The following is a 25,179-nucleotide window of genomic DNA, read 5'->3' as shown; positions in this document are numbered from 1 at the left end:
AAACTCAAAATATTTGCTTTTAACAACTACCAATGACAAACAAGAAATATGTGACCCAAGAGGTCAAGATTTGCGTGACTACCTAATTTTGAGGACAGCAAAGTTTGGGGATTTTATAGACGTTACCGGTTAATCCTGGTTCAGAGCTTGGTTTGCCTTTTCAAAAAAAGGAAAAACCCTGAGTTATAACGCGGGGAGCTTGCGCAGTTTTGAGAACCACCTTACTGAGAACCACTTTGCATAGTAGAGTCGATATTTAAACCCATTAAAAAACCTATAAACTAATAATAGAGACAAAAAGCTATAAGCTTTACGTTAATACTTCGAGTCGAGTTCGCGAATTTACAGGAAGAAAGCTACACAATCTCGTTTTAGAAGAATAGTGAAGAAATGATAAATTTGGAAATTTGGAAAAAAAATGGAACCCACGACTTTGTACCCACGACCCACGACTTCGTACCCACGACCCACGACTTTGTACCCACGACCCACGACCCACGACCATTAGGCAAACTCGCTTAAGGTCATCCCAACCGAAAGACCATTAACCAAAAGAGGAATTCCGAGTCTCAATGTTGCCAGCTCACTATATTTGATCCACTCGGATTCTTGGCGCCATGCATCCTTCAAGTAATGATCCTTGGGAGGTATCGCCCCATGTAAGGAAATCTGAACTTATGATGGATTCCGGATTCCAAGCGCTGGATTACGGATTCCGAGACTCTGGATTACGGATTCCAAAAACTTTTGTATTGCGGATTCCGGATTCCATATCGTTAATTTTCAGATACTTTCTCTGAAAATTATATTTGATATACTTGCCAGTATGAGTAGAATCGTCTATCAATCAAATCAGCATCTGATGACAGATATTCTTGGTGGAGATATTACACAGTGGGGGAGGGACTACATCGGTTCAGTCTAGGTGGAGACGATAGCATTTGAGTGTATATACTTTGAATTTCAAAGTAGCGGATTCCGGATATTCCAAAAGGATCGATTCCGGATTCCATTATAAACTGGATTCCAGATTCCAAGGCCTTGATTCCGGATTCCAGAATGCTGGATTCCGGATTCAAAAGCCTAAAATTTCGTGAATTCCGAATTCCGGATTCCCTTACATGAGGCGAGAGGTAGGATTCACCGAGAGAGCCGATCGGAATCTGCAACAGTATAAACTTATATGACCCTCCCACTTTTTCACTGCCTGTTTTTCATGACCCTCCTTTTTCAGGGGCTCAAAAAGTCATGACCCCTCCCCCTTTACCACATCCTTCTCACCGCTTATTTCTGACTGAAGTCCCTAAAAAAGGCGCTAGAATCAAAATGTTCTCCTGTGGTTTGATTCATGCGGATTGGGTTTTGAATTACCGCTGACGCACGCGGGAAGATAGCGCAGATTCAAATCAAAATGGCGGACATTACGGACAATATTCGTTTTAGTGTTTTAGGAGGGAATCTAGCCAAACGAGTCACGAAGAGCAAGATTCTTGTTGTTGGAGCTGGTGGTATTGGATGTGAGCTGATCAAAAACCTTGTCCTGACTGGTTTTAAGGACATCGAAGTGGTAATGTTGAGTATTGTTTCAGCGAGTATTATAGTGCTATTCATTGACATTTTAGTTTCCGGATTTTTAAGTTTATTCTGTTGTGTGATTGATCGTTCTGCTAAAGCTCTGCTAGAATGAGTATCAACATCGAAGCCTTGGGTAGAATGATTATCCATTGCTAATTTGATTCAAGTTGGGGATTTATAAGATTTACCATTTATAAAATTTACCATGTTTTTATAAAGAATTGATGTGACCTGGCAGTCGTCGAAATATGTCAATCAGAATTATATACACACTGTAGTAACGCGAAATAAGCTTAATTGAAAGAAAGGTTGTAGTAGTTTGAAAAGGAACTGTTTTTTAATGGAACAGCAATGGTAAAAAGGTAAATTATACACCGTGAAAAGATGAAAAAACTTACTGACGTTTCGGACGCTAGTCCTTCATCGGAGTTGGGGACTAGGTTGATTTTAATTAATTTCTAGGCAGGCTATCAAATCAAGGGGATCCTCTTGTATTCATGCTCAATAGTATTTTACAATTATTTTTGGAAGAAACAAGTAAATAAATGGGGTGACATTATCAAAGGAAACAGGGTTTAATGGTATTTTGACATACTGCATTCCCAATTAAATATAAATAAGTGGTTTGTTATATACCAAGTACATGTCAAATATACATATATAATAGGATATTACACGGTGGCACAAAGATATCAAATTTATCTTCAAGTGGTGAAAATATTTCATGAGTGAGCGCAGTGAAGAAGATAAACTTCATATCTTCAAGGCAATGTGTAATTTTTTAAAAAACCTCATCAATATCTTCACTAGTAAGGATATAGAAAATATGCCACTGAGGTCCCGCATATAGTTCATATGAAAACTATGAGTGCCATATTTAGGGGTTAGAGACTGATTTGAGTGTTTTGTTTACAAATACTCGCACGAGCTGACTGTACAATGAACAAAAAATTTTCCAATACTGCTCACAAAAAAACCTTGTCATCGCTTATTACCACCGCAAGTACAGCAGTGGCACAGCTCAACGAACTGAAGGCATGCGAAGGCGCCTCTGGCAGCTGCTATACAGTCATTGTATGACCCCAGAGCACAGCTCTAACCAGTTTGAATTCGTTGGGGTTGATTTGAGAGGAGGGAGGAAAAACAGGTGGACCGGAAAAACCCTCGGAGTCAGAATGAGAACCATCCAACTCAGCTCACATGGGGTGACTGGGATTTGAACCCCGGACCTCAGATGTGAGAGGCGAGCGTTTTACCCACACGCCATCCTGACTCCCCAAGGGCAGAGCTGAGTACACTGCTATACAAGACTTTTGCCGTTTTTGACAATGACAGACCGAAACAAATATGAGGAAGAAGTTATCAATATCACAAATAAATTAGAAGAAAAACTTTATAAAGAAGCCCAAAATTGGCTAAGACCTTCGTTTAATCCACAACTCAAGCACAAAGACCTTAAAATAATTCAATGATTAATACGTATCCTTTTGTTATTTGTATAACATATTTATATACTCACAGATTTTTCTCGTACTTGTAATTGCTGAAACAAGTATTATACTGTAGTCGTAAAACTATGAGTTCATGAACTGTGGTGTATTCTATACTATATTTATTACTCTGAAGTGGGATATCCAAATAGTATATCATTTAAAGTTGATTTTTAAAGATTTGTTTTACCATTTTTTGCTTTTGTTTTGACTAAATTAACTAGGACCTGCTTTATTTCCAGATCGATCTTGACACCATAGATGTGAGCAATCTGAACAGACAGTTTTTATTTCAAAAGAAGCATGTTGGTAAATCGAAAGCAAAGGTATTTAAAATATGACTGAACAAAGCCTTGTTATTGAGGGATTTGCAGAGGAGGGGATGAGGAGAGGCCCACACATGGTATACCATAAAATGCCAGTCATAATCCTTGGGCTTATACTCATTTGTAAAGGATTTTTGATCGGCTTTTAATGAGGCAGTGTGAGTTGGGGGGGGGGGGGGGGGGGGTGCTTATACTGTAAGAAGAAGGAATTGCCCTATTTCACTATGATGTCACATCAAAACAATCTATTGTTTAGACGCAAAGGATCATGGTCGTTGGAGGGGGTCAAATCAACTGGGTGATGGAGGGGTGATGGTTTCTAAAACCATACTCTTACTGTTTTTATCTCCTGTTGTAATTGAGCTGTAATTGAGCCCAACACACTGAGAACCATTAACAGTAAGGTATCCCCTCCAAATACATGGCCCCGAGGACAAACCATTCAAAGGCCTGGCTAACTAAGAATCAAAGACCCCTTAAGAGAATAAATACCACAAGCCACAATGTAGTTTTGGATGTTAAAGTTTAGATAACTATGGTTGATTAATTTTGCTTGATATATAGGTGGCAAGAGAGAGTGCTCTGAGATTTAACCCCAGTACAAACATCACAGCACACCATGATAACATCAAAAGGTCTGTTTGTCTGTTTGTTTGTCTGTCTTTAAAACCTTTTCTCTCTTTTTGTTGCGTTGTCAGTGGTTCTTTTACTCCCCCAAATTGGAGATGAGACTGCCATTTAACATGGTCCTCCAAGTCATGAAGGGATTCACAGTCTCCAATGAATAGAGCCAAGAATTTTACACCCTTACCCCCCAGACAGAGCTATAAATGAACCAATGACCTCTGGAGTGAAAGTTGGAAGCACTAACCACTGCCCTGCCAAGCCCTCTAGGAAGATCCCTCTAGCGTGGGAGGAGCCCTCTAGTGTGGGAGGAGCCCTCTAGTGTGGGAGGAGCCCTCTAGTGTGAGAGGAGCCCTCTAGTGTGGGAGGAGCCCTCTAGTGTGGGAGGAGCCCTCTAGTGTGAGAGGAGCCCTCTAGTGTGGGAGGAGCCCTCTAGTGTGGGAGGAGCCCTCTAGTGTGGGAGGAGCCCTTTAGGAGTAAATATTCTTAGATACAACATTCTTGACACATGATTTTGGTTGTTGGAAAGAATCACTCTTTAGCTTATAATATGACTTGGACAACTTGTTGTTCAGTCAAGATATACCAAGATATGTTCCACTGTGATTTTTAAAATGGGGGTTTATGGAGAATTTCTGGAACTACACAATATAAAAATAGGCGGTCGTAAACCGCATGTGTCTACTGCCAATTTAGAAATGGATTGTTTAAAGGGGCACTTAGATGAAAACACCCTGATTTTAATATTTCTAACAGGAAATCTATAAATGTTAAAATTGTTGTACGTTGGACTACTGACATTATCGAGATGTAAGTCACACTGACCGAGAATAGTTTTAAGACAACTTCCATAGTCATTTACCACAGCTTCCATAGTAGTTTCTTGGATAAAGAAAGACTCAGTGTCACAACAAACATGTGATCTCTGTAAAACAGCTGATCGTCAGTTTTCATTTACCGGAAGGACCTCTTCAACGGGCTGACTAATCCCACAATAGGGCACAATTATCCTCAAAAGAGGGTTAATTATCCTCGGAAGAGGCTCAATCATCCTCCGAAGAGGGTGATATCTGGCATTAAACGCCATTTGTTTTCCCAATATAAGGCTTTTCATTGGTTGAGAAAGTTCATTGTTTGAAGCCCTGTTTGAAGTCAGGCAGCTTTGTTTTCGGCAAAAACATCGGCCTAAAATTGGAATGACGCTTACAAAACCTTTCATCTTATTGTATAGTATACTACATGATGAAAGCTGTGATAAATGATATTGATAGATTTTATGAAAGCACTTTAATTACTTGAAGTCTCGAGCAGCGAAGAACGAAGACAGTCCAAGATGACAATCCTGCTTTTAAAAATGCGTCATCCTTACATCGGTTACAATTCGGAAATACCGAGATTTTGTTATTCAAGCTATGATTGGTTCCATAGTTTATCGATATTGAAGAACGTGAGTCACTTATCCCTGATTGGCTCTGAAGTTTAATGATTGGTTCCGAAGTTTATCCATTCATCAGTTTGGGCTTCCTGTGGTGTTACTGACAGACTTACACGACTCGATAGCATAGTGGCTTTGCCTCTCTAGGAGGCAGTAGCCACAAAAATTAATGCTTCATTGCATTTTGCTAAAAAATGTTCACAATTGAATTTTCATGATATGTTGTTTTGAAAATTGTTTCAATTCATGTTAGTAGTATCCCAATGTGTAGTTCCAGAAATTATGTACAATGTACCCCCTCCCCACAGAGAAATTTGGAATTTCCAAGCGGTAGGGGGTAGGGGGTCAGAGAAAGAACAAAATTACTGAGTTTATATGGACGACAATTGGAATATCCAGTGGAAGGGGGTCTTAAAACAATCCTCCCTTGAAGGGGGGGGGGGGGGGGGGGGATGGATAATTTCTGGAACAAAATGTTGATCCTGGCTCTACTTTTGTTTCTAGCTCTGAATATGGTGTCAGTTACTTCAAACAGTTTGATGTTGTGATGAACGCACTGGATAACAGAGGTAAATAAATTATAAAATTATTGAGCCTATTTGACATTAAAATGCGGCTATATATTGTAATCAACCTGCGCTGTATGGTAGGGTGTCGGTATGTGGTCAGCATAACACTTACTGACACCTTGCCTTATCCTATCCCGAAAATAATTAAGCTCTATCCTGTTTTTTAAAGAGAGTGGCCATGTTCTACAAAAATTGCAGCATGTACAAAGGCAATTATAGCAGCTAGCTAGCCTAATCATGAGTAACTGTTAGTGCATGAACACTATATATTTTCAGCTGCAAGAAACCATGTAAACAGAATGTGTTTAGCGGCAGATGTTCCTTTGGTGGAAAGTGGAACTGCAGGATATCTGGGACAGGCATCTGTCATCAAAAAGGTATGTTATTAGAGGGTACAAAATTAACTTTTAAACGCACTAGCAAAACCTTGCTAGTAAGTAAGCCTCGGCCGGACCAACACTGAGGGCCTTATTTATTTATTTATTTACATAACTTTATCCATGAGGATTATCTAAGTTCCTAAGCTATCATGGAAGGGGTAAGCACAACAGAGCTTGGCTCCAAATTAAGTGCACCCCAACATGAATTTAAATTATAATAACAACAACAAAATACAAATAATGATATAAACTCCAAGTGAAAAAATCGAGTAAAGATTTACCAAATATACTTAGATGATAGTAGCTATTTTAAAGGCTAAGAGTATGGCAAAAAGTAGTCCGATCGATTCATCGATTATATCTTAAGTAATCTTTAAGATAAGAATATCAGTAGTAGATCTAGGATTTTGTAATCATAATTATTAGTAGTTCATTAAAGTTCATTGTTTTCATTGTTCTTCAAAGTAGAAAAAACAACTGAAAAAACAACTAAAAAAATAACTGAGGAGAATGTGCTGCCTTTGTAATAATATCTGCAAATGGTTAGACCTTCAAGTCTTCTCGGACAACGACTTAAAACCGTAGGCCCTGTCTGTCTTCACTATATAACCCTGTATAAGGCAGACGTAAAAGATCCACTGAAGATGCTGGTGATGACCATCTTCAGTGCCCATGCTAACCGGGTGCCCGTAGTGGAGCCTTGCTCTGTGGGGTTTCCCTGCCCATGTGGTGAAGTTTATAAAATAAAATGAATAAAAAATATGCGAGGAAGGTGGAAAACCAGAGCACCCAGAGAAAAAACTCTACTCAATGGCAAGCAGGGAGAGGACAACACATCAAACAAACTCAATTCAAATGTGGATTCCACTGCTTTCAAGAGGGCATGGTTGGCTGATTTTTTAACACTAAGAGATACCCTAAGAGATACCAGAATATGCTGAAATACTAAATTCCTGTTTTAGCATCGTAAATAGATATAAAACCACTGCTTTTTACCCCTAAGACATACGAGGAGCATTCCGCAATACTTTTACGCTGGAGTCACCCTTACCCGTGGGGGGTCACCATAGTCTATTATCTAATATTTAGCTTTTGTAACTTCTGTCCCCATCACCGCATAGCACTAGTAAAATGTATAATCTTATTATTTTAAGGGTGTTACAGAATGTTATGAATGTCAACCAAAGCCCACCCAAAAGACCTTCCCAGGATGCACCATACGCAACACTCCTTCTGAACCCATCCACTGTATTGTATGGGCCAAACATCTGTTTAAGTAAGTATAATTACTGGGGCCGTCTCATAACATCATTTATTTTAAGGGTGAGGGGAGGGGTGGAGTAGTTTACATTATACTGGACTATGGTATCATAGATAATGTAGCATCCTTCTCAAACTCAAAAAGAATTATTATGATAACCAGAATTTAGGTTTGGATGAAAATACCATTGATATCCCTTTTTGTTACAAATTTGATGATCCCTGCTGCATTCCTCCAGCCCTGGGTTTAAGGGAGAAAAAAAGGAAAACAAACGAAACAAGGGGACTTAATTTTCATAGGTGGGATGATTTTTGTCTGCAAAGGAACTTTTTGGGAACCAACAAAGATATTGTACTGTATATTTCATTCTCTCTCAAATCTTTAAAGTGCATATGACACGAAAAAATTTTAATGTTAAAAATGTGTATTTTATTGGCATTAATAAGAATATCACGGTTAAATTTGTTTCAAAAACGTATTTCTCTAAAAATTCAAGAAAATTTAGCACAAGTTGTGACGTCATTTTGTTTACAAGTCTCCAGGTTTAGTTACAAATACACGAAATATGTTTGAATGTAGAATCTTAATTTCAGGTAGTACACTTTTCAGTTTCCCAACATTTGAAGAGTACTACGTAAGCTATCAAATGAAGCTGAATAGAATATTCCTTTTGTTGTTATTTTATACAAATTACAATTTACATTTAGTGCATTACTACTGAATCTAGAGTACGTGTCAACAAAATGACGTCACAAATTGGGCTTAATTTTCTCACATATCTCAAGAATGAAGCTTTTGAAACAAATTTTATTACAATATATTTATTATTATTAACAAACTTTACATTTCAAACGATGAAATGTTTTCATGTCATATACACTTTAATGATCTTTCAGTCAGCTGTTTGGTGAAGCTGATGCAGATGAAGAAGTATCACCAGATACTGAAGACCCTGAGGCAATGGGTGACGCAGGCATGAAGGCTCTGGAGAAGGACCATGTACCTGACGCAATAGGTGGCGTTATGAGACAATCAACAAGATCATGGGCAGAACAGACTGGTTACAATGTAGTTAGACTCTTTAATAAGGTAAGTTATGGTCACTTTTTTCCGCCGTCTCACTAGTACTATATTAGAAGGCAATATATAAGTCAGTTGCAATAGCCAATATGGTATTATGGGATGGGCATTACAAGATGCCGAGGGGGCAAATATTGGAAAATTTATAAAATTCAAAGCTGCCACGTTGACTTTATATGTTGAGACAGACAACAGCTTTACGACAATTATTTTTTTAGCTTTATCAATATTATAATTGAAATCAGAGACAAACATTTCAAGATATATTTACAGCTCAACTTATAATTCCTCTCCTTTTTCAACTCTCCATCCATCAGTCCGTCCGTCTGTCTGTCCGTCCATCCGTCTGTCTGTCCGTCCGTCTGTGAGACCATCCCACCCAGCCACTAATCCATCCTTCCATTCATTCACTTAACGATAAAATATATAAGAATAAAAATCAAAAAAGAGATTATGCTAATTTCAAATTTTTATAACAATAATAAAATATAATGCAAACATTGATACAGATACAGATATTCAAAACTTTGACTTTTCTTCACCAGTTCTTCTGTGAAGACATCAAATATTTATTATCAATGGACAAACTGTGGAAAAAGAGAACTCCACCAAATCCATTAAACTGGGATACAGTTTTTCAAGGTAGTGTTATCTTGGTTTTTCTTCTAGTTGCACATTTCAAATCAAACTTGGAAAACCTATTTAAGCAGTATAGGTTTTTTATAAGTGTATGAATAATCTTGCGCCTGATTATCTCAGCAGCTTGTTCAGGAAATGCTCTAGGATACATCATTATAACACCTGAGAAACAGCAATGTCCCTAAGTAGCGCATTACTAAGGCCCAAAATTCTTTTTTTTTTATAGAGGGGTTTCTGTTTGGAATTCCCTCCCTAGTGAAATCACAAATTCTGCATCAGTGTCTGTTTTCAAAAGAAAACTGAAGTCCCACTATCTTGAATGTTGGTTACACTCCTAGTCCTTAGTACTTAGTCTTTAATTAGATTTCTCACTTCAAAAAAGCTAAGAATAATTTACGGCATTAGGGGGGTGTCCGGTGCACCTCCCCGGTGAAAACCCCCCTGGATCCGTCCCTGCTGATCCTGCTTCTCTTCCTAGCTACCTTTCTTCTTTAGTATGGCTTGCAAAGCAATGAGAGTGCTTGTCTCTAACCAATGTGACTCATGTTAGATTCCCGGACTTGACCTTGTTTGTGGTTAGAGTTGCTTGTCAATTCTCTCCTATGCTTTAAGGGTTTTTCTCTAGGTCTTGCAGTTTTTCATCCCTGTGCAAAAGTCAACTTCTAATTCTAATATATTGGAAGCCAGTGGAAGAAAAGGCACTCTGTATAACCACTTCTCCTCTTCCTCTCCCATTTTTAATCTCCTACTGTCTTCCTTGCCTTTTTCCTCCATTCAACATGTTCATTTTTTTCTTTTTTGCCCTTCCTGTTCCTTCTCAGTTCAGCTCAACTCACTTTTCCTTCTCCTATTTCATGGGAAGCATGGGTGGCGTAGAAGTTAGATCGCTCGCCTCTTATCAATGTGACCCAGGTTCGATCCTCGGACTCGTCATATTTGAGTAGAGTTTGTTGTTCCTTACCTGTGCTTCAAGGGTTTTACTCCAGGTTCTACGGTTTTCCTCCCTCTGCAAAAATCAACTTCTAAATTCTAATTCAATCTAGAAGGGCCTAGATAAAGATTACTCTGTGTAATTCTAGTCATCCTACCAAACTGAGTATTTTTTTTTTTTCATTTCTTCCTCTTTTTACCCTTCCTTTTACTATTATTCTTCTTTCTTCTCCATTTTTGATTTCCTACACAATAATTGATGATTGAATATTTTTTCCTTCTTCCTTCCACAGAAAATAATGAAGCAGAAAATGGAAATGAAGATAGTGAGCTGCAGGATCAACGGATATGGAGTATTCAGGAGTGCTCTAGAATATTAGGAAAAAGGTTAGGTTTCTCAAGGATTATGTCCTTTTGAATTAGACATATCATTTTCAAGAGTAGGGGCTTAATGTTATTGAACCCTGAAGCAATCTCTTGACTGCATGGTCAAAATCAGGCGGGAATGGCTAACTCACAGATCGAACCCTAAAACAACCTCTGGGCTGATCTAAGTCAGGGCATGGTTAACTCACAGATCGAACCCTGAAACAACCTCTGGGCTGATCTAAGTCAGGGTATGGCTAACTCACAGATCTAACCCTGAAACAACCTCTGGGCTGATCTAAGTCAGGGCACAGCTAACTCACAGATCAAACCCTGAAACAACCTCTGGGCTGATCTAAGTCAGGGCATAGTTAACACACAGATCGAACCCTGAAACAACCTCTGGGCTGATCTAAGTCAGGGCATGGTTAACTCACAGATCGAACCCTGAAACAACCTCTGGGCTGATCTAAGTCAGGGTATGGCTAACTCACAGATCTAACCCTGAAACAACCTCTGGGCTGATCTAAGTCAGGGCATGGCTAACTCACAGATCGAACCCTGAAACAACCTCTGGGCTGATCTAAGTCAGGGCATGGTTAACTCACAGATCGAACCCTGAAACAACCTCTGGGCTGATCTAAGTCAGGGTATGGCTAACTCACAGATCTAACCCTGAAACAACCTCTGGGCTGATCTAAGTCAGGGCACAGCTAACTCACAGATCAAACCCTGAAACAACCTCTGGGCTGATCTAAGTCAGGGCATGGTTAACACACAGATCGAACCCTGAAACAACCTCTGGGCTGATCTAAGTCAGGGCATGGTTAACTCACAGATCGAACCCTGAAACAACCTCTGGGCTGATCTAAGTCAGGGCATGGCTAACTCACAGATCGAACCCTGAAACAACCTCTGGGCTGATCTAAGTCAGGGCAGGGCTAACTCACAGATCGAACCCTGAAACAACCTCTGGGCTGATCTAAGTCAGGGAATGGCTAACTCACAGATCAAACCCTGAAACAACCTCTGGGCTGATCTAAGTCAGGGCAAGGATAACTCACAGATCTAACCCTGAAACAACTTCTGGGCTGATCTAAGTCAGGGTATGGCTAACTCACAGATCTAACCCTGAAACAACCTCTGGGCTGATCTAAGTCAGGGCAGGGCTAACTCACAGATCTAACCCTGAAACAACCTCTGGGCTGATCTAAGTCAGGGCACGGCTAACTCACAGACAGTACGCCCACCATTACCAGTTTCTAACCTAGTTTACGCTAATCATTTTCAACATTTTTCAACTTATTTTTTTAGCATTGAAGTGCTGAAGACAAATCTCGAAAACAAAGAAGAAGAACTAGTGTGGGACAAGGTAAGGAATAGGGTTAGGGCAATGTGCCGCTGGAATTCGAAAACTCTGGCACTTTCTAAGACAAGAATATATTGATTAAACATACACCTTTTGCCGTTCATTAACAGAAAATGTACATTCATTTGTGCCAATAGTTGTATCAATAACGTGTAATGTACTTTCATCAACACCACAAGTAACATCATTAGCGCGGATCAACTTTCAATAACGACAATTGAATATGCGTGTACATTCATAGGCATCAATGGACAATCAATAGCGCGTTTGTACATTCATATGCGCGGAATGTATTTTCTTGTGCGCGAAATTCAACTTCAATAACACCAAATGACAAACAATTGCATTTATGGACAATCATTTACCCAAAAGTGAAAATTCATTAGTGCTATTAGCATAATCATTGACAATCTATAACGCGCTTGGACAATCATGAGGGTCAACGTTATATTCTATAGCGTGGTTCGACAAACATTTGCATGATTCGAATGAACAATAATGTACATGTACAAACGCGCTATTGATTGTCCATTGATGCCTATGAATGTACACGCATATTCAATTGTTGTTATTGAAAGTTGATCCGCGCTAATGATGTTACTTGTGGTGTTGATGAAAGTACATTACACGTTATTGATACAACTATTGGCACAAATGAATGTACATTTTCTGTTAATGAACGGCAAAAGGTGTAGTAGAGACGTTAAAAGACTTTATAAGTTGAATTACAATCGAGTGTCATCCTCTATAAAAAATGTTGATTTGTTTACTTTATCTACTGTATACCCTGTTCAAGACGATATCATGGAAATGTCATACCTTGCAGGGGCGTTGCGAGGACCTAGGAGCTGGCGGGGCACTGACCCCCCCCCCCCCCCCCAAATTACTCCTCCCCCCATAAAACAAATAAACGAATAAACGCGCAAACAAAAAAGAAACAAATTCGTATTGGTATAAACTGATTTATACAGCGCACTTTCCTAGGTTGCAATAATCTATTTTCTTCTTTCGTTTTGGTTTGATATGTTTTGTTTTTGTTTTTGTTTTTTTTTTTTTTGTTTTTTTCGAAAAAGTTGTTTAAAAATTTGGGGGGGCACGTGCCCCCCCCCCCCCCCCCCCCCCCCCCCCGTGCTCCCCTCTCTACGATACTGATACCTTGTAAGACCAAAATCCCCAAACCATACCATATCCAATGGAATGCTGCTGTATAGGCTATAATTGGAGTACCCCCCCCCCCCCCCCAATGAGGGATCTGAGTGTGACTTCCATTAAGGAGCATCGAAACTCACACTCGTACAGTCAGCAAACAGCAGGGGTTTCATTGAGAATCGGAAATTCTCCGGTTTAAACTACCATTTATAGAGGCTTTGCACCATCATGTAATGGCAGCCATGACGGGAGTCTCAACAATAGAGTCTTTTCCCCTTGGAATCTAAATTATTTCTCATGTAAATCATATTAGATTGTTTATGCCAACTGTTCCTGCCTCCTGTCATGACTGCCATAACGAGATGATGCAAAGCCTCTATAAGAAGATATAACTAACTAAAAACTAGTGTGAGCTGCGTCGGTGTTTCTAATGAAACAGTAATGATGAAAAGGTAAATTATACACCGTGAAAAGATGAAAAAACTTACTGACGTTTCGGACGCTAGTCCTTCGTCGGAGTAAAAGACGAAGGACTAGCGTCCGAAACGTCAGTAAGTTTTTTCATCTTTTCACGGTGTATAATTTACCTTTTCATCATTACTGTTCCAAAGCCTCTATAGTTTAGTAATTTGTAAAATGTTTACTTAGACTCTCTGGCTATTTCATGACCTTCTCCTGTGATTTCAAAACTTAATGGAACCCCTATAACAGTGATATTAAATTATATATCTAAAAATTGAATGTCATTAGGATGACTCGCCATCAATGGATTTCGTAACATGCGCAGCCAACATCAGAGCCCACATATTTGGAATACCAATGAAAAGCCGTTTTGATGTGAAAGGTATGTTGTATGTGATTATCAATAATAACACTTTATTTACTTTTTTCCAATTTGGTCCTCCTAAAAAGACTACTATCGTTGTGTGAATATTTTTTAAACAATGTGTTTGAACTGATTAAGATTATTTGTGGTTTCGAAATCCATGATATTGTAAATGCACTCAGACACGATGCGGCATCAGGTTGGGAAGCATGGTTGGCGTGCCCACTGCTAATGAGTCGCCTCTCGGCAATGCGACCCCATGCAGGTTTGAGTCCTGCCGGGCTTGGTGTGATATGTGACTAAAGAGGTGCTTGTTTTTCTTCTTCAAGGGTATTCTCCAGTTTCCCTAGTTTTCGTCCCTCCTTAATAATCAACTTCTAAATTTGAATTTGATCTTTGGAGATATTATTGATAGGGCTAGAGTCTTATATCTCCTTTCGCTCTAACATTATCATCATAACCATCATCACCATAATACAAATACAGTATTTTATAAAAGGTTAAAGGAACAATTCCCTGAAACAACCTCTAAGCTTAATATAGATCAGGCTAACTCACTCTTGTTTCGCTGGCTACATGACCTCAAAACATACCATATTTTCCCTCTTCCTGGCGAATGAACAGCAAAAATCCACTTAAGGTATCTATTAAAGGCATATTTATTGCATTTTTCAAAAATGAAGTTGAAAAATACTTGAATTCTTTTTGACAAGAAGTCGTTGTTTTGAGGTCATGAAGTCGGCAAAACAAGACTAAACACTTCGTAGGTCTTCACACCGTAGCGCACAAAATACCATATTTTTTCTCTTCTTGGCGGGTTTATAGCAAAAATCTACTTTAGATATCTACTAAAAATATATTTCTTGCAAGAAAAGGGGATTTTTATCGTTATTTAGTGCGCTAACTTACCTTATCACCAAAAAAATCTCCCGAATCGCCATCTTTTTTACATTCTCGCATAGCCAAGATCCTGTAGAATGCCAGCCACAATGGCCGATTTGATCACTTGACCTCTTAGTGTAAGTCGCCTATTGAAATTTAGTTTGTTCGGTTTTGTGGAGAAAGGAAAGAGGGAGAACCCGGAGGAAAGAGGGAGAACCCGGAGGAAAGAGGAAGAACCCGGAGGAAAGGGGGAGAACCCGGAGGAAAAAAAGAGAACCCGGAGAAAAACACTTGAATCATGAAAGAGACCTAATGAATTCTGATCACAGGTGACTGGTGAGTCCAAGACCTGAACCCGAGACCCCCAGCTACGCCATATTTGATTCCCACTGAACCATTGATTGCCAATGCAATAATGCTGTAGTCTCCTTTCTTATTTCCATAGCTATGGCTGGCAACATCATCCCTGCAATTGCAACAACTAATGCTATCATTGCAGCCATCATAGTCATGCAGGGGTTAAACATACTTAATGACAGAATTGACAGATGTAAAACGGTACGTGTACAATGATACTCATACATGGGCCATTCTAAAAATGGCTATGCTTGGGGTGCATGTTACGTCATTATTGTCTTTAAATGGTTGTTACATCTGGGTCAGTTTCAATGCATTTTATTGCATTGACCCAAATACCTCGACTTGAAACAATAAAGGTTTTGCACCATCACTTGCCGGCGCCATAATCCAGCTTGGACTGCCTGTGGTTAGATGGCAGATTAAAAAATTCTTTTGCTCTTGGAAATTGAATTCTTTCTCATGTAAAACGATTGTATTGTTCCTGCCATCTAACATGGCTGCCTTCACGTGCCTCGATTGTGTACAAATGTGTTCTTTTCTTTTATTAAGTTCCATTGTATAGTAAGGAATGTACGTACTACGGAACAATACGAGTTGATTAAAATGCCACGGGTTTTGGTTGAATAGCTGAATATTCACAACCGAGACTAAGGCTGAGCAAAGAGAACTCGAAACTGGAGTATTGATTGATTAGATGCTAAACAGGACAATTCTTGTCAACCAATCAGATTTGAGGAAAATTGTGTATCGCTTTCACCGCCAAAGCAGCCATTCATCTCATACACGCGGTTAAGTTTTGGGAACACTAGTTTTGCCGAGCTGTGATTAAGCTACCGGACTGAACTGTTATAATGGAGAAACGTCGCCGAAGGGGAGGTGGGTGAGGTCAAAAATCCGTCTAGCACTGACTAATACAGCAAACCTGAACAAATGAGGCCGAAACCTTGGATTTTCTCGCTTAAATAGGCAACTGCCGACCCTGGGGCATTCATAATGCTTCTCACCTAGGAATCACACCCAGAAAGTCATGATAACATTCCGCGCGTACTCGTTTCATTGCTGCTTTAAGGGTGAAAATAGTAATAGCTATAATTAGCCAGAACGGAGCCAGAAAACTAAGGGCAGAAAAGTATAAATTAACGGTCTCTTTTGGGTTTGTAGGGTTAGTTTTGTATTGACTTAAATTTATTGTTTTTTTAGATTTATCTTAACCGGCAACCAAATCAACGGAAGAAACTTCTTGTCCCATGCGCCCTTGAAAAACCAAATCCCAAATGCTACGTCTGTGCAGTAAAACCAGAGGTGAGAACTAACAGGTCACGCGGGTCACGTCACCACACACTTTTAAATAGCCAAATGTGTATCAAAGCTCACAGAGCACCATGGAAAACTGAGCACTGGGGCAACATAGCAGGGAAATTAAAGAAACTATCAGAATTTTTATATTATTTTCGTCTGTTGAAATAGTTATATTTTCAAAGAAAATGTCAAAGGTACAATGGACCCTTCTCAAAATTATCTTCAATTCGAGGTTAACACGAAAATACAAATAAATGAATAATTTCTTTTTTGTCCCTCCTGTTCCTTCTTAGTTGAACTCAACTCACTTTTCCTTTTTTTCATGGTAAGCACGGGTGGCATAGAGGTGTAGCGGTGAGAACACTCGCCTCTCACCTATGCGACATGGGTTCTATCCTTATACTCATCGTATGTGAGTAGAATTTGTTGGTTCTCTCCTGTGCTTCGAGGGTTTTCCTCCTTCCACAAAAATCAACTTCTAAATTCTAATTCGATCTAAAAAGGGCCTGGATGAAAATTACTCTGTGTAAATCCAGTTACCCAGTTCCAAATTTTTCATTTTTTTTAAAATGCGCATTACCATACATGTGTTTTTGAGACGAAGGGTTAAAGACACAACATCGACTGAAAGAGCATCGCATGGTCAATGGGTTGTAGAGTGGGAAAGCATGCAACGGATTCTTAAAGGGACTCTGAGGTGCCAGACACATCATAGCTTAAAATGTACATCAAACCTTGTTGATTTTGAAAATCGAAATGAAAATTCCATGAAATGCGTTTTTTGGGGTGATATCGTCCGTCAAAGTTGCGAAATGACTTAAGCTGGGCTCCCTGTGGAATATCGCGGATTTGATGGCTTGGGATGAATGAGGCGTGATGACGTCAGATAGTGGAACATGTTGGATAGCTGGAGCTGAATCAACCAAATTTCGCTATGGAAGTATGGCTGTTCTTTATCAATTTGAGCCGGAAATTGCTTGAGGAGAAGAATATAATACACCCGATGAAAGTGTGAGCGAGGACAGTGAGCTAGAAGAAGTGGCGAACGAGGAAAGGCTTCTAGGAATCGATCTTAAAGTCAACAATGTGTCGTGATGAAAACAGCTAGCTGATATGTGTTTATGTTGTTAAATGAGCTTATTAGGTAGAAGATTATGAGGTAAATGAAACATTTTATTTCACTTAAGATTTCAATATTTTCTGATGTTAAACTCAACGTAATTATTAGACATGACATGCATCACGACTATTGTGACTGAACCGAGATGTGCTTAGGACTGCATTTAATAGTTTCTCTTCATGACAGAGAAGGCTCATTCCAAATTGAACAAATATTACAAATAAGTGAGTTTTTTAAAGTATTTTCTATTACGTTCTTATATTCCAAATAAGTGAGCTTTTTTCGGTATTTTCTTTTTCATATACGTAATTTCGCTGAAATGCTTTTTCAGCCCTCTGCGTTGTGCTAGTTCTGATATCACCAATTTATAATTACATGGTGAATGCACGGTTATCTTAGCAAAAAGATCAGTATGTGTGGTATCTAAGATATTAAAGATCTACCTTCCCTGAATGTATGAGGAAGATACTGGCTTTAAAGAAGATGGAAGTGAAGATGAAGTTGCTGACACGTACACCACATCGATTCCTTGAAGCCTTTCCTCGTTCGCCACTTCTTCTAGCTCACTGTCCTCGCTCACACTTTCATCGGGTGTATTATATTCTTCTCCTCAAGCAATTTCCGGCTCAAATTGATAAAGAACAGCCATACTTCCATAGCGAAATTTGGTTAATTCAGCTCCAGCTATCCAACATGTTCCACTATCTGACGTCATCACGCCTCATTCATCCCAAGCCATCAAATCCGCGATATTCCACAGGGAGCCCAGCTTAAGTCATTTCGCAACTTTGACGGACGATATCACCCCCAAAAACGCATTTCATGGAATTTTCATTTCGATTTTCAAAATCAAAAAGGTTTGATGTACATTTTAAGCTATGATGTGTCTGGCACCTCAGAGTCCCTTTAAAAACGTCTAGAATCACCGAGGCAAGAGTCTTGTCTGTTTGTAAAAGTTACGCCTTTTTTTCCTTTCTTTCCCAGGTTACAGTTCTTGTCAACACTGAAACATTAACCTTAAAGAACTTGGAAGAAAAGGTACAGTGAAACCAGTTGACGTTGAGGTTTTTCCTTTGGTTTTTTTTTTTTTTTTTTTTTTTTTTACATGTCTTGCTTGTAGCATCATGGCCATGGCCACGCGCTGTCTTTTTGGTTTGATTTTAAACGTTCCTCATTCATACTTTCCTAATCCGTATTTTTGGAACTTGCAACATATCAAGGACATATGTCAGAGATCCTGCCGCTCCTGGAATTGAGAAACGTATTGTCTTACAAAAGCTTTGATTGAACCTTATAAGCTGCAAAGGTAGCTTGACGGCAGATTGCTCTCATACAACTGTTTTAAGTCCAGGCATTCGGGTCAGTTTCTATACATACACTGTATTGTTGACCAAAATGCCTTCGAATTGAAACAGTTATTTGAAGCCAAAAGAGTGTTACTCTCTGATATTATTTGCTCTTATGTCACTCAACATGCGCCATTGGAAATTCAGCCAATCAGAATGCAGGATAGCAGTCGTACATTCAGCAGTATTCCATTGCTTCTTCCCGTAGGCATTGCGGCGTAAATGAATTTTCATTTCCACCCCCGAAACAGCCATTCACCTCTAAAGCGCGGTTTAGTTTTGGGAACGCGAATTTTGCATGGCTATGATCAAGTAGCGCTACTGAATTGTTATTCTAGGGGAAACGTTGTCTAAGGGGGAGGGGGGGGGGGGTTGGGTATAACAAATACGTCTATCAGAGATATTCGGCCTGTCCTTTCTGTCAGAGATATTCTGTCAGCACGCATTTAAAAACGGTTTATTCAGTTTATTCTTGATCAAAATGATTTTAAATTTGGTGTCTTATTATCTCTATTAGATTCTAAAAGAGCGATTTGGCATGGTAGCACCTGATGTCGAAGTAGATGATGGCAAGGGTGAGGTTTTGATCAATTGGTTTTTCGAGAAACTCATAAGGGGTGGAAACGTGTAACAGCTATTCTTCGTTTGCACATGACGTCATAGTCGCCATGTTGGATGATTTTAACAAAAGAATTGTCAATGAATTCTTTCGTTGTATCATCCAACATGGCCGCCGTGTCTTTTGTTATTTCACTCCCTTGGGATTGATTTGAAAACCAGCCATACATTTCTTTTGTGCGATGCTCCGGAATATTCAACTTTTTTCTTGTCAAATTTCTTCCAAGTAAATCACGTCCTCACAAAACTAAATTAAAGATAGATATCCCTAATGTTTGATTAAAAGATTCAGTAAATCTCCTTGAAAGCCAGGAAATTCAATATGTAATAGAAGCGGCCATCTTGAAAATTCCAAATATGGTATCGAAACTCCCATAATTTGCATATCTGAATATTCCGAAGCATGGTTATGGCGTTACACATTTCAGCTCCCTTGTAAGTTTCTGACCTTTTCTTAAAGGGGGACTAGCATGAAAATCTTCCGAAATTTAATTCGGCTGAAACTTCAATGGAATGATCTTTAAGGGTTTAATAATCACTGGTTAAAGTTTTTTCTTTATAATCCAATGGGAAGTATCATATTTTTATATTATACTTCTATAGGTGTCTGTGACGTCATACACTCACCGCTAAACATTGCTCCATACATACCGTAGCAACGGTACCTAGGGAGAATCGGAACCATGACTATGTGGCTGAATTAATGTAGTTACTTTTCTCAAGAATCAATAAATGAATGGCGTATTTACTGAAATCTCAGTTTATTCAATATTTTAGGTACCATTCTTGTGTCCAGCGAGGAAGGAGAAACCGATGGTAAGATAACTTGTTAAACAAGTTTAAATACCTAATCCTCGGCGTCAGTCATTGTCATCTTGATGATGGGACTTTAAGATTTGCAAAATCTACAAAGGCGATGTCAACCGGAAGTGTTGAAGAAATCTCAAATGAACAGAACCCCAAAGAGAAATTGTTTACACTTCCGTCGATGTGGCCGTCGTATGTAGATTTTGATTTCGTAGTTTAGAAAGCGCACTTTCTTTGTTCTAAAATTCCTTTTTAATTTTAATTTTTAATTTTAATTTTTCATCTATTATTTTTATCTTTGTTGGGTTCCCTGTGGTTCTGTTTTTTTTTTTTGGCTACCGCACAACCCAGAGCCTGGAATTTCGTCGAGCATGCGCAGTAATAATGAAATGGCTTTCGGTCGAGAGTTCTTAGTGCAGTTTTCGTATGACCTTGAAAAGTTCACGGTACGAACACGGTCGTGACACAGCAAGGGATACGCCAGACAAATCACATTGCACGAGAAATTACTCTCCATCCAATCAAATACCCGGAACACGGCATAAACACGGCGCGGACACGGTCACGTCAAGAGCACGGCAATGCCAGACCAATCATATTGCGCGTGGAAAAAAAAGAAAATCAGCCAATTAAAATTCTAGAAAGTATCACGGTAATGGCACGTCACGCTTACGGCACTGAGCTTTTCACAGTCTGAAAACTGCCCTATTTAGCATGTGCATATTACGTCATAGACGCCATGTCAGTTGACGATAACAAAGCATTCTTCATTAGCTTCTCTCGTTAGATATTAACCAACATGGCTGCCGTTTTATTGTTATTCATATCATATTCGGTCACATGGTTGCACACACTTTACATTCGCGCTCTTTTCGTTTCAGAAATTTCTTCAAAGGTGTTGAGTGACTTCCATGTTACCAGTGGGACAAGGCTAAAGGCAGATGACTTCTTACAAAACTACGAGCTTGTCATTAACATCATACACAAGTAAGTGTAGTTGATGCAACCATTTGATTGGGCTGCCTGTGGTATCATAACACGCACCACAGGCAACCCAAGAAAGTACAAAAGCTGCGAATTTCCAGGTACTCAGCTTCCAATTTTTGATTTCAATTTCTTTTTGAATAGGACGGATCTTGATCAAGACGTTGAGTTCGAAGTCGAAGGCGACATACCTGAGCAAATAGCCCCCTCTGACGACAACCCTGAAGAAATCACCACAAAGGAAGCCCAACCCACTGATGACGGAACTGGTGAGCCCAAGCAATATGAATAAAGTTCGAATACTCTCATTTCGAGTTCGTTTTGCTCAGTCTTAGCCTCGATTAAAACTTCACGTGTTTTAGTTGGATAGGCCCCGTCCACATGTTATGAGAGAGAAAATGAATGTTTTTACAGACTAAGCTAGACATCAGTTTTTTAATTACTATTTCTTATCGTATGAAAACAAGATAAAGAACGATCAATTAGTTATTGAAAATATCGATATAAGATTTCAGTAAGGCTGCCATCACGCACGAGTTTAGATGATGGTATGCTTTGAATTTACAAGTAAACTACTTAGCTCCTCCCATTAGCATGTAAACCTATGGTTACGCCCTACACACTCTTTACCCCTTTGTCTAGTTATTTTAGCACTATTCTTTTAAATCTTATGATACATATATTCCTCGTAGACCTTTCTATACATTTACCATATATTCACATATTATCCTTAGTTTAAGTTGTGTTTAGTTCCATGATTTTCACTCGTATTATTCTTAATAAGATATCACACTCAGGAATTTACTATTTCCATTAGCCAATCAAGGCACAGCGATAATATCATATTGATTGTAGAATGACACCTGTCATGAAGTTATTATAAATAGAGCTCATGTAATTAGTTTTGGTCCGAGTGAAGAGAAAGTAGAATAAAGATCCCGAGTAGCTCTACCGAGAGCGGTCCATCCCATAACACACACTAGTTTCCCTCTGACGTTTGTGAGGAGGGAAACGTTGCGTGAGCGTGACAACCCTAAGAACGGCTGCAAAGAAGGCTACGTCCACACGTATCCGGATATTTTGAATCCGCAACTTTTTTATTGCGGATTGGGCTTTCGTCCACACGTATCCGGCAAATACGGTAGACGAATCCGCAACTTTTTGAATACGGTCTCCGGCTTTCCGCCCTCCGTAAAAATCCACTTCTAAATTCCAATTGGAATCCAGTGGAAGAAGAGCCACTGTGGAATCAACTGTTAATCCCATTATTATTATTTATTATTATCGTTATTAACTCGAAACTGGAGTATTGCTTTGCAAACTTTTGCTCCAGTTCAGTTTTTGAATTTAGCGATCACTTCAGCGATACTCAAATATTTCCGAGACTAACGGGCAGATTGCAGAAATAAATGTACTGTCTTTTTGAAAGCTTGTAAAGCGACGTATTTACAGCAGACAACCAGTATCGAGCATTTCAAAAGGTGTCTGAGGGGGAATGGGGTAGCTATAGGTAGTCACGGCTTAAATAAATAAACTTTAGTAATTACTTTTGACCTTGCTCCTCAGTTATCAAACTATTGAACCCGTTACCACCGGGCTGTAATACAAAAACTCTTTTTATGCAACAAACTTCTAGCTTTTTCAGACATTCACAATGAAAGCTTTGAATACTAGTGTTTTCTAAATTTTTATTTTCAACACCGCATTATCAACACATTCAAGTCTTGATTTTTTATCAACACATTCAAGTCTTGATTTTTTATCAACACATTCAAGTCTTGATTTTTCCCTTTCTTTTCAGTCGAAAAAGAAGAAGTAATGGTGATTGACAGGTCCAGTTCTCGTAAACGAAGAGCCGAGGAGGATGATGAACATGATGAGCTTCTCTCCAATACGAAGCGTAGTCGAGTAGAACATGACGACGACGTAATTACGCTTTGATAACAGCAAACAAACACAAGAACAAAAACAAAAAAAAGGACATGTGGTTTCAGTTTCTTAAGAGTATTTTTATCACAGGGACGTATACATTCATCACTAGAATTTTTTACATTTTTTCCTTTGCTGTATTCACCATTGCTAGAATGATTTTGTATGAGTGCATATGTATGGTTGCCGAAAGATAACGTTTCATTTTCGTCTATGAAACCTGGTAACGTTTCGGTACAATATGCATTCTTGTAGCATTCTCAGTTTGTGAAAATTCCAGTTACCTGTAAAAGTATTCAGTTTTCATTTCATGGGACTGAAGCTTTTCTCTCAAAGCCAACGAAGTCCTACACAAACCCTTGGCATTCAAATGGCTTCCACTCACTAACACTCACTCAAAAAGTTTTCTTGAAGCAAATGGTCCAATCAAAACGTTTGAATCCAAAAATCTAGTTGAGCTTTCAAGCTGCAGACTTTGATTTTAAGTAATAAAATTAGTGAAAGTTCCAAATTTGCCTAGACATTACCTAATTATATAAGTGTTTATGTTGTAAAACGTTTTTAACTTTACTGATGAGATATTGTTTACACTTGTCTCAGTCTCAACTGTAACCCATTTCTGTTGAAGTGAAGTCACTAAACCCGTGCCTAGACATTACCTATTATATAAGTGTTTATGTTGTAAAAAATTTTAACTTCACTGATGAGATATTGTTTACACTTGTCTCAACTGTATCCCATTTCTGTTACAGTGAAGTCTCTAAAACCGTGCAATAGATATTAGACTAAACAAAAAAATGGATATGTGCAATAGATATTAGACTAATGCACTTTAGGAGACCCTAATTCCATTGTTTTTGTGTCTATTTGACTATTACACGTTGACTAGTATGTTTTATTTCACGGGTTGATGCCTTCACTATAGGGACACCATCTTTCTGTATGTGATTGGGAGTCAACTGGTTTCCCAGGAAGTTAAGGCCAGCGGTTTTTTCCATGCATTCTCGGTGAAGCTAATTAAAGGAGGCTACGGTAAGCAGGTTCGAAAGCCAGTGTCTTCCTGGTAGAAGGAACAAATGTCATTTGACCGAAAAGCCTCGAAGATTTTAAATATCTATTGAATTTCACCGTATACGCAGTAGCTTTTGGTTAGTGTAACGAGTATTTCGAACAGACGCCAACATTTCAGCGTCTCTATAGTGTCTAGCTCGCTCGTAGCTATAGCTAACTTGTGTTCTCGTAACCTAATAGAGTGATTGCAATTCGTAGGTATACATTACAAAGGTATATCAATGTTAGGTATAGAACTAAATTTAATTCGTTCTGTTATGTAAATGAGGGGGAATCTTTTTCTAGTGGGCAAATGGCACAAGCTCCATTTTTGCTTGTTGCAACTGATCAGAGTCAGTGACCAGGCGGCTGTGGCCAGACACGAACGCCATTAATAAAGTTCCAACAATATAACTGTTCTACTTTATCATCCCCCTTTTTGTTTTCATCATTAAGACAAAGTATGACTTGCTGACCCAGTTGTTTTATAGTCTAAAAAATTATAGTTTTGTATTCTCACGTGGCCTGATATACTAATATACCGTTTTGATAAAGAACGTTGGTCTCCTGAAAAGCTACACAAAGCTGAGGATTATGAGTAGATACATCAACTGTCTTGTTTGCTTTGAATAACAAGAGATAACTAGCTAAAAACTAGTGTGAGCTGCGTCGGTGTTTCTAATGAAACAGTAATGATGAAAAGGTAGATTTTACACCGTGAAAAGATGAAAAAACTTACTGACGTTTCGGACGCTAGTCCTGCTT

General features: G+C 38.9%; 1 protein-coding gene across 1 annotated transcript; it reads left to right on the top strand.

The window, feature by feature from the left end:
• The first annotated feature begins 1,400 nt into the window (after positions 1-1,400).
• On the top strand, positions 1,401-23,875 carry LOC116294923 (SUMO-activating enzyme subunit 2). The gene is made up of 19 exons (XM_031702619.2): positions 1,401-1,567; positions 3,308-3,391; positions 3,956-4,026; positions 5,955-6,019; positions 6,296-6,396; positions 7,554-7,675; positions 8,557-8,749; positions 9,286-9,382; positions 10,603-10,696; positions 11,990-12,047; positions 13,944-14,037; positions 15,347-15,459; positions 16,462-16,563; positions 18,665-18,718; positions 19,544-19,601; positions 20,422-20,460; positions 21,333-21,438; positions 21,580-21,704; positions 23,237-23,875. The coding sequence occupies exons 1-19, from the start codon at positions 1,412-1,414 to the stop codon at positions 23,374-23,376; spliced, it is 1,872 nt and encodes a 623-aa protein (XP_031558479.1). The 5' UTR covers positions 1,401-1,411; the 3' UTR covers positions 23,377-23,875.
• Positions 23,876-25,179: the final 1,304 nt, after the last annotated feature.

Source organism: Actinia tenebrosa, unplaced genomic scaffold (assembly GCF_029948245.1).
Source record: "Actinia tenebrosa isolate PJP-AT-01 unplaced genomic scaffold, QUT_ActTen_1.0 PGA_scaffold2__45_contigs__length_23673736, whole genome shotgun sequence".
NCBI classification, from domain to species: Eukaryota; Metazoa; Cnidaria; class Anthozoa; order Actiniaria; family Actiniidae; genus Actinia; species Actinia tenebrosa.
Note: the sequence above shows the minus strand (reverse complement) of the source record. Positions and strands in the feature narration are given on the sequence as shown.

What these genes read in the sequence shown, in the direction of transcription:
- LOC116294923 (XM_031702619.2), top strand. Translation starts at nt 1,412, where the DNA reads ATGGCGGACATTACGGACAATATTCGTTTTAGTGTTTTAGGAGGGAAT. An exon ending in GTTTTAAGGACATCGAAGTG is followed by an intron (nt 1,568 to 3,307) that starts GTAATGTTGAGT and finishes CTTTATTTCCAG; the next exon opens with ATCGATCTTGACACCATAGA. An exon ending in TCTGTGCAGTAAAACCAGAG is followed by an intron (nt 16,564 to 18,664) that starts GTGAGAACTAAC and finishes TTTCTTTCCCAG; the next exon opens with GTTACAGTTCTTGTCAACAC.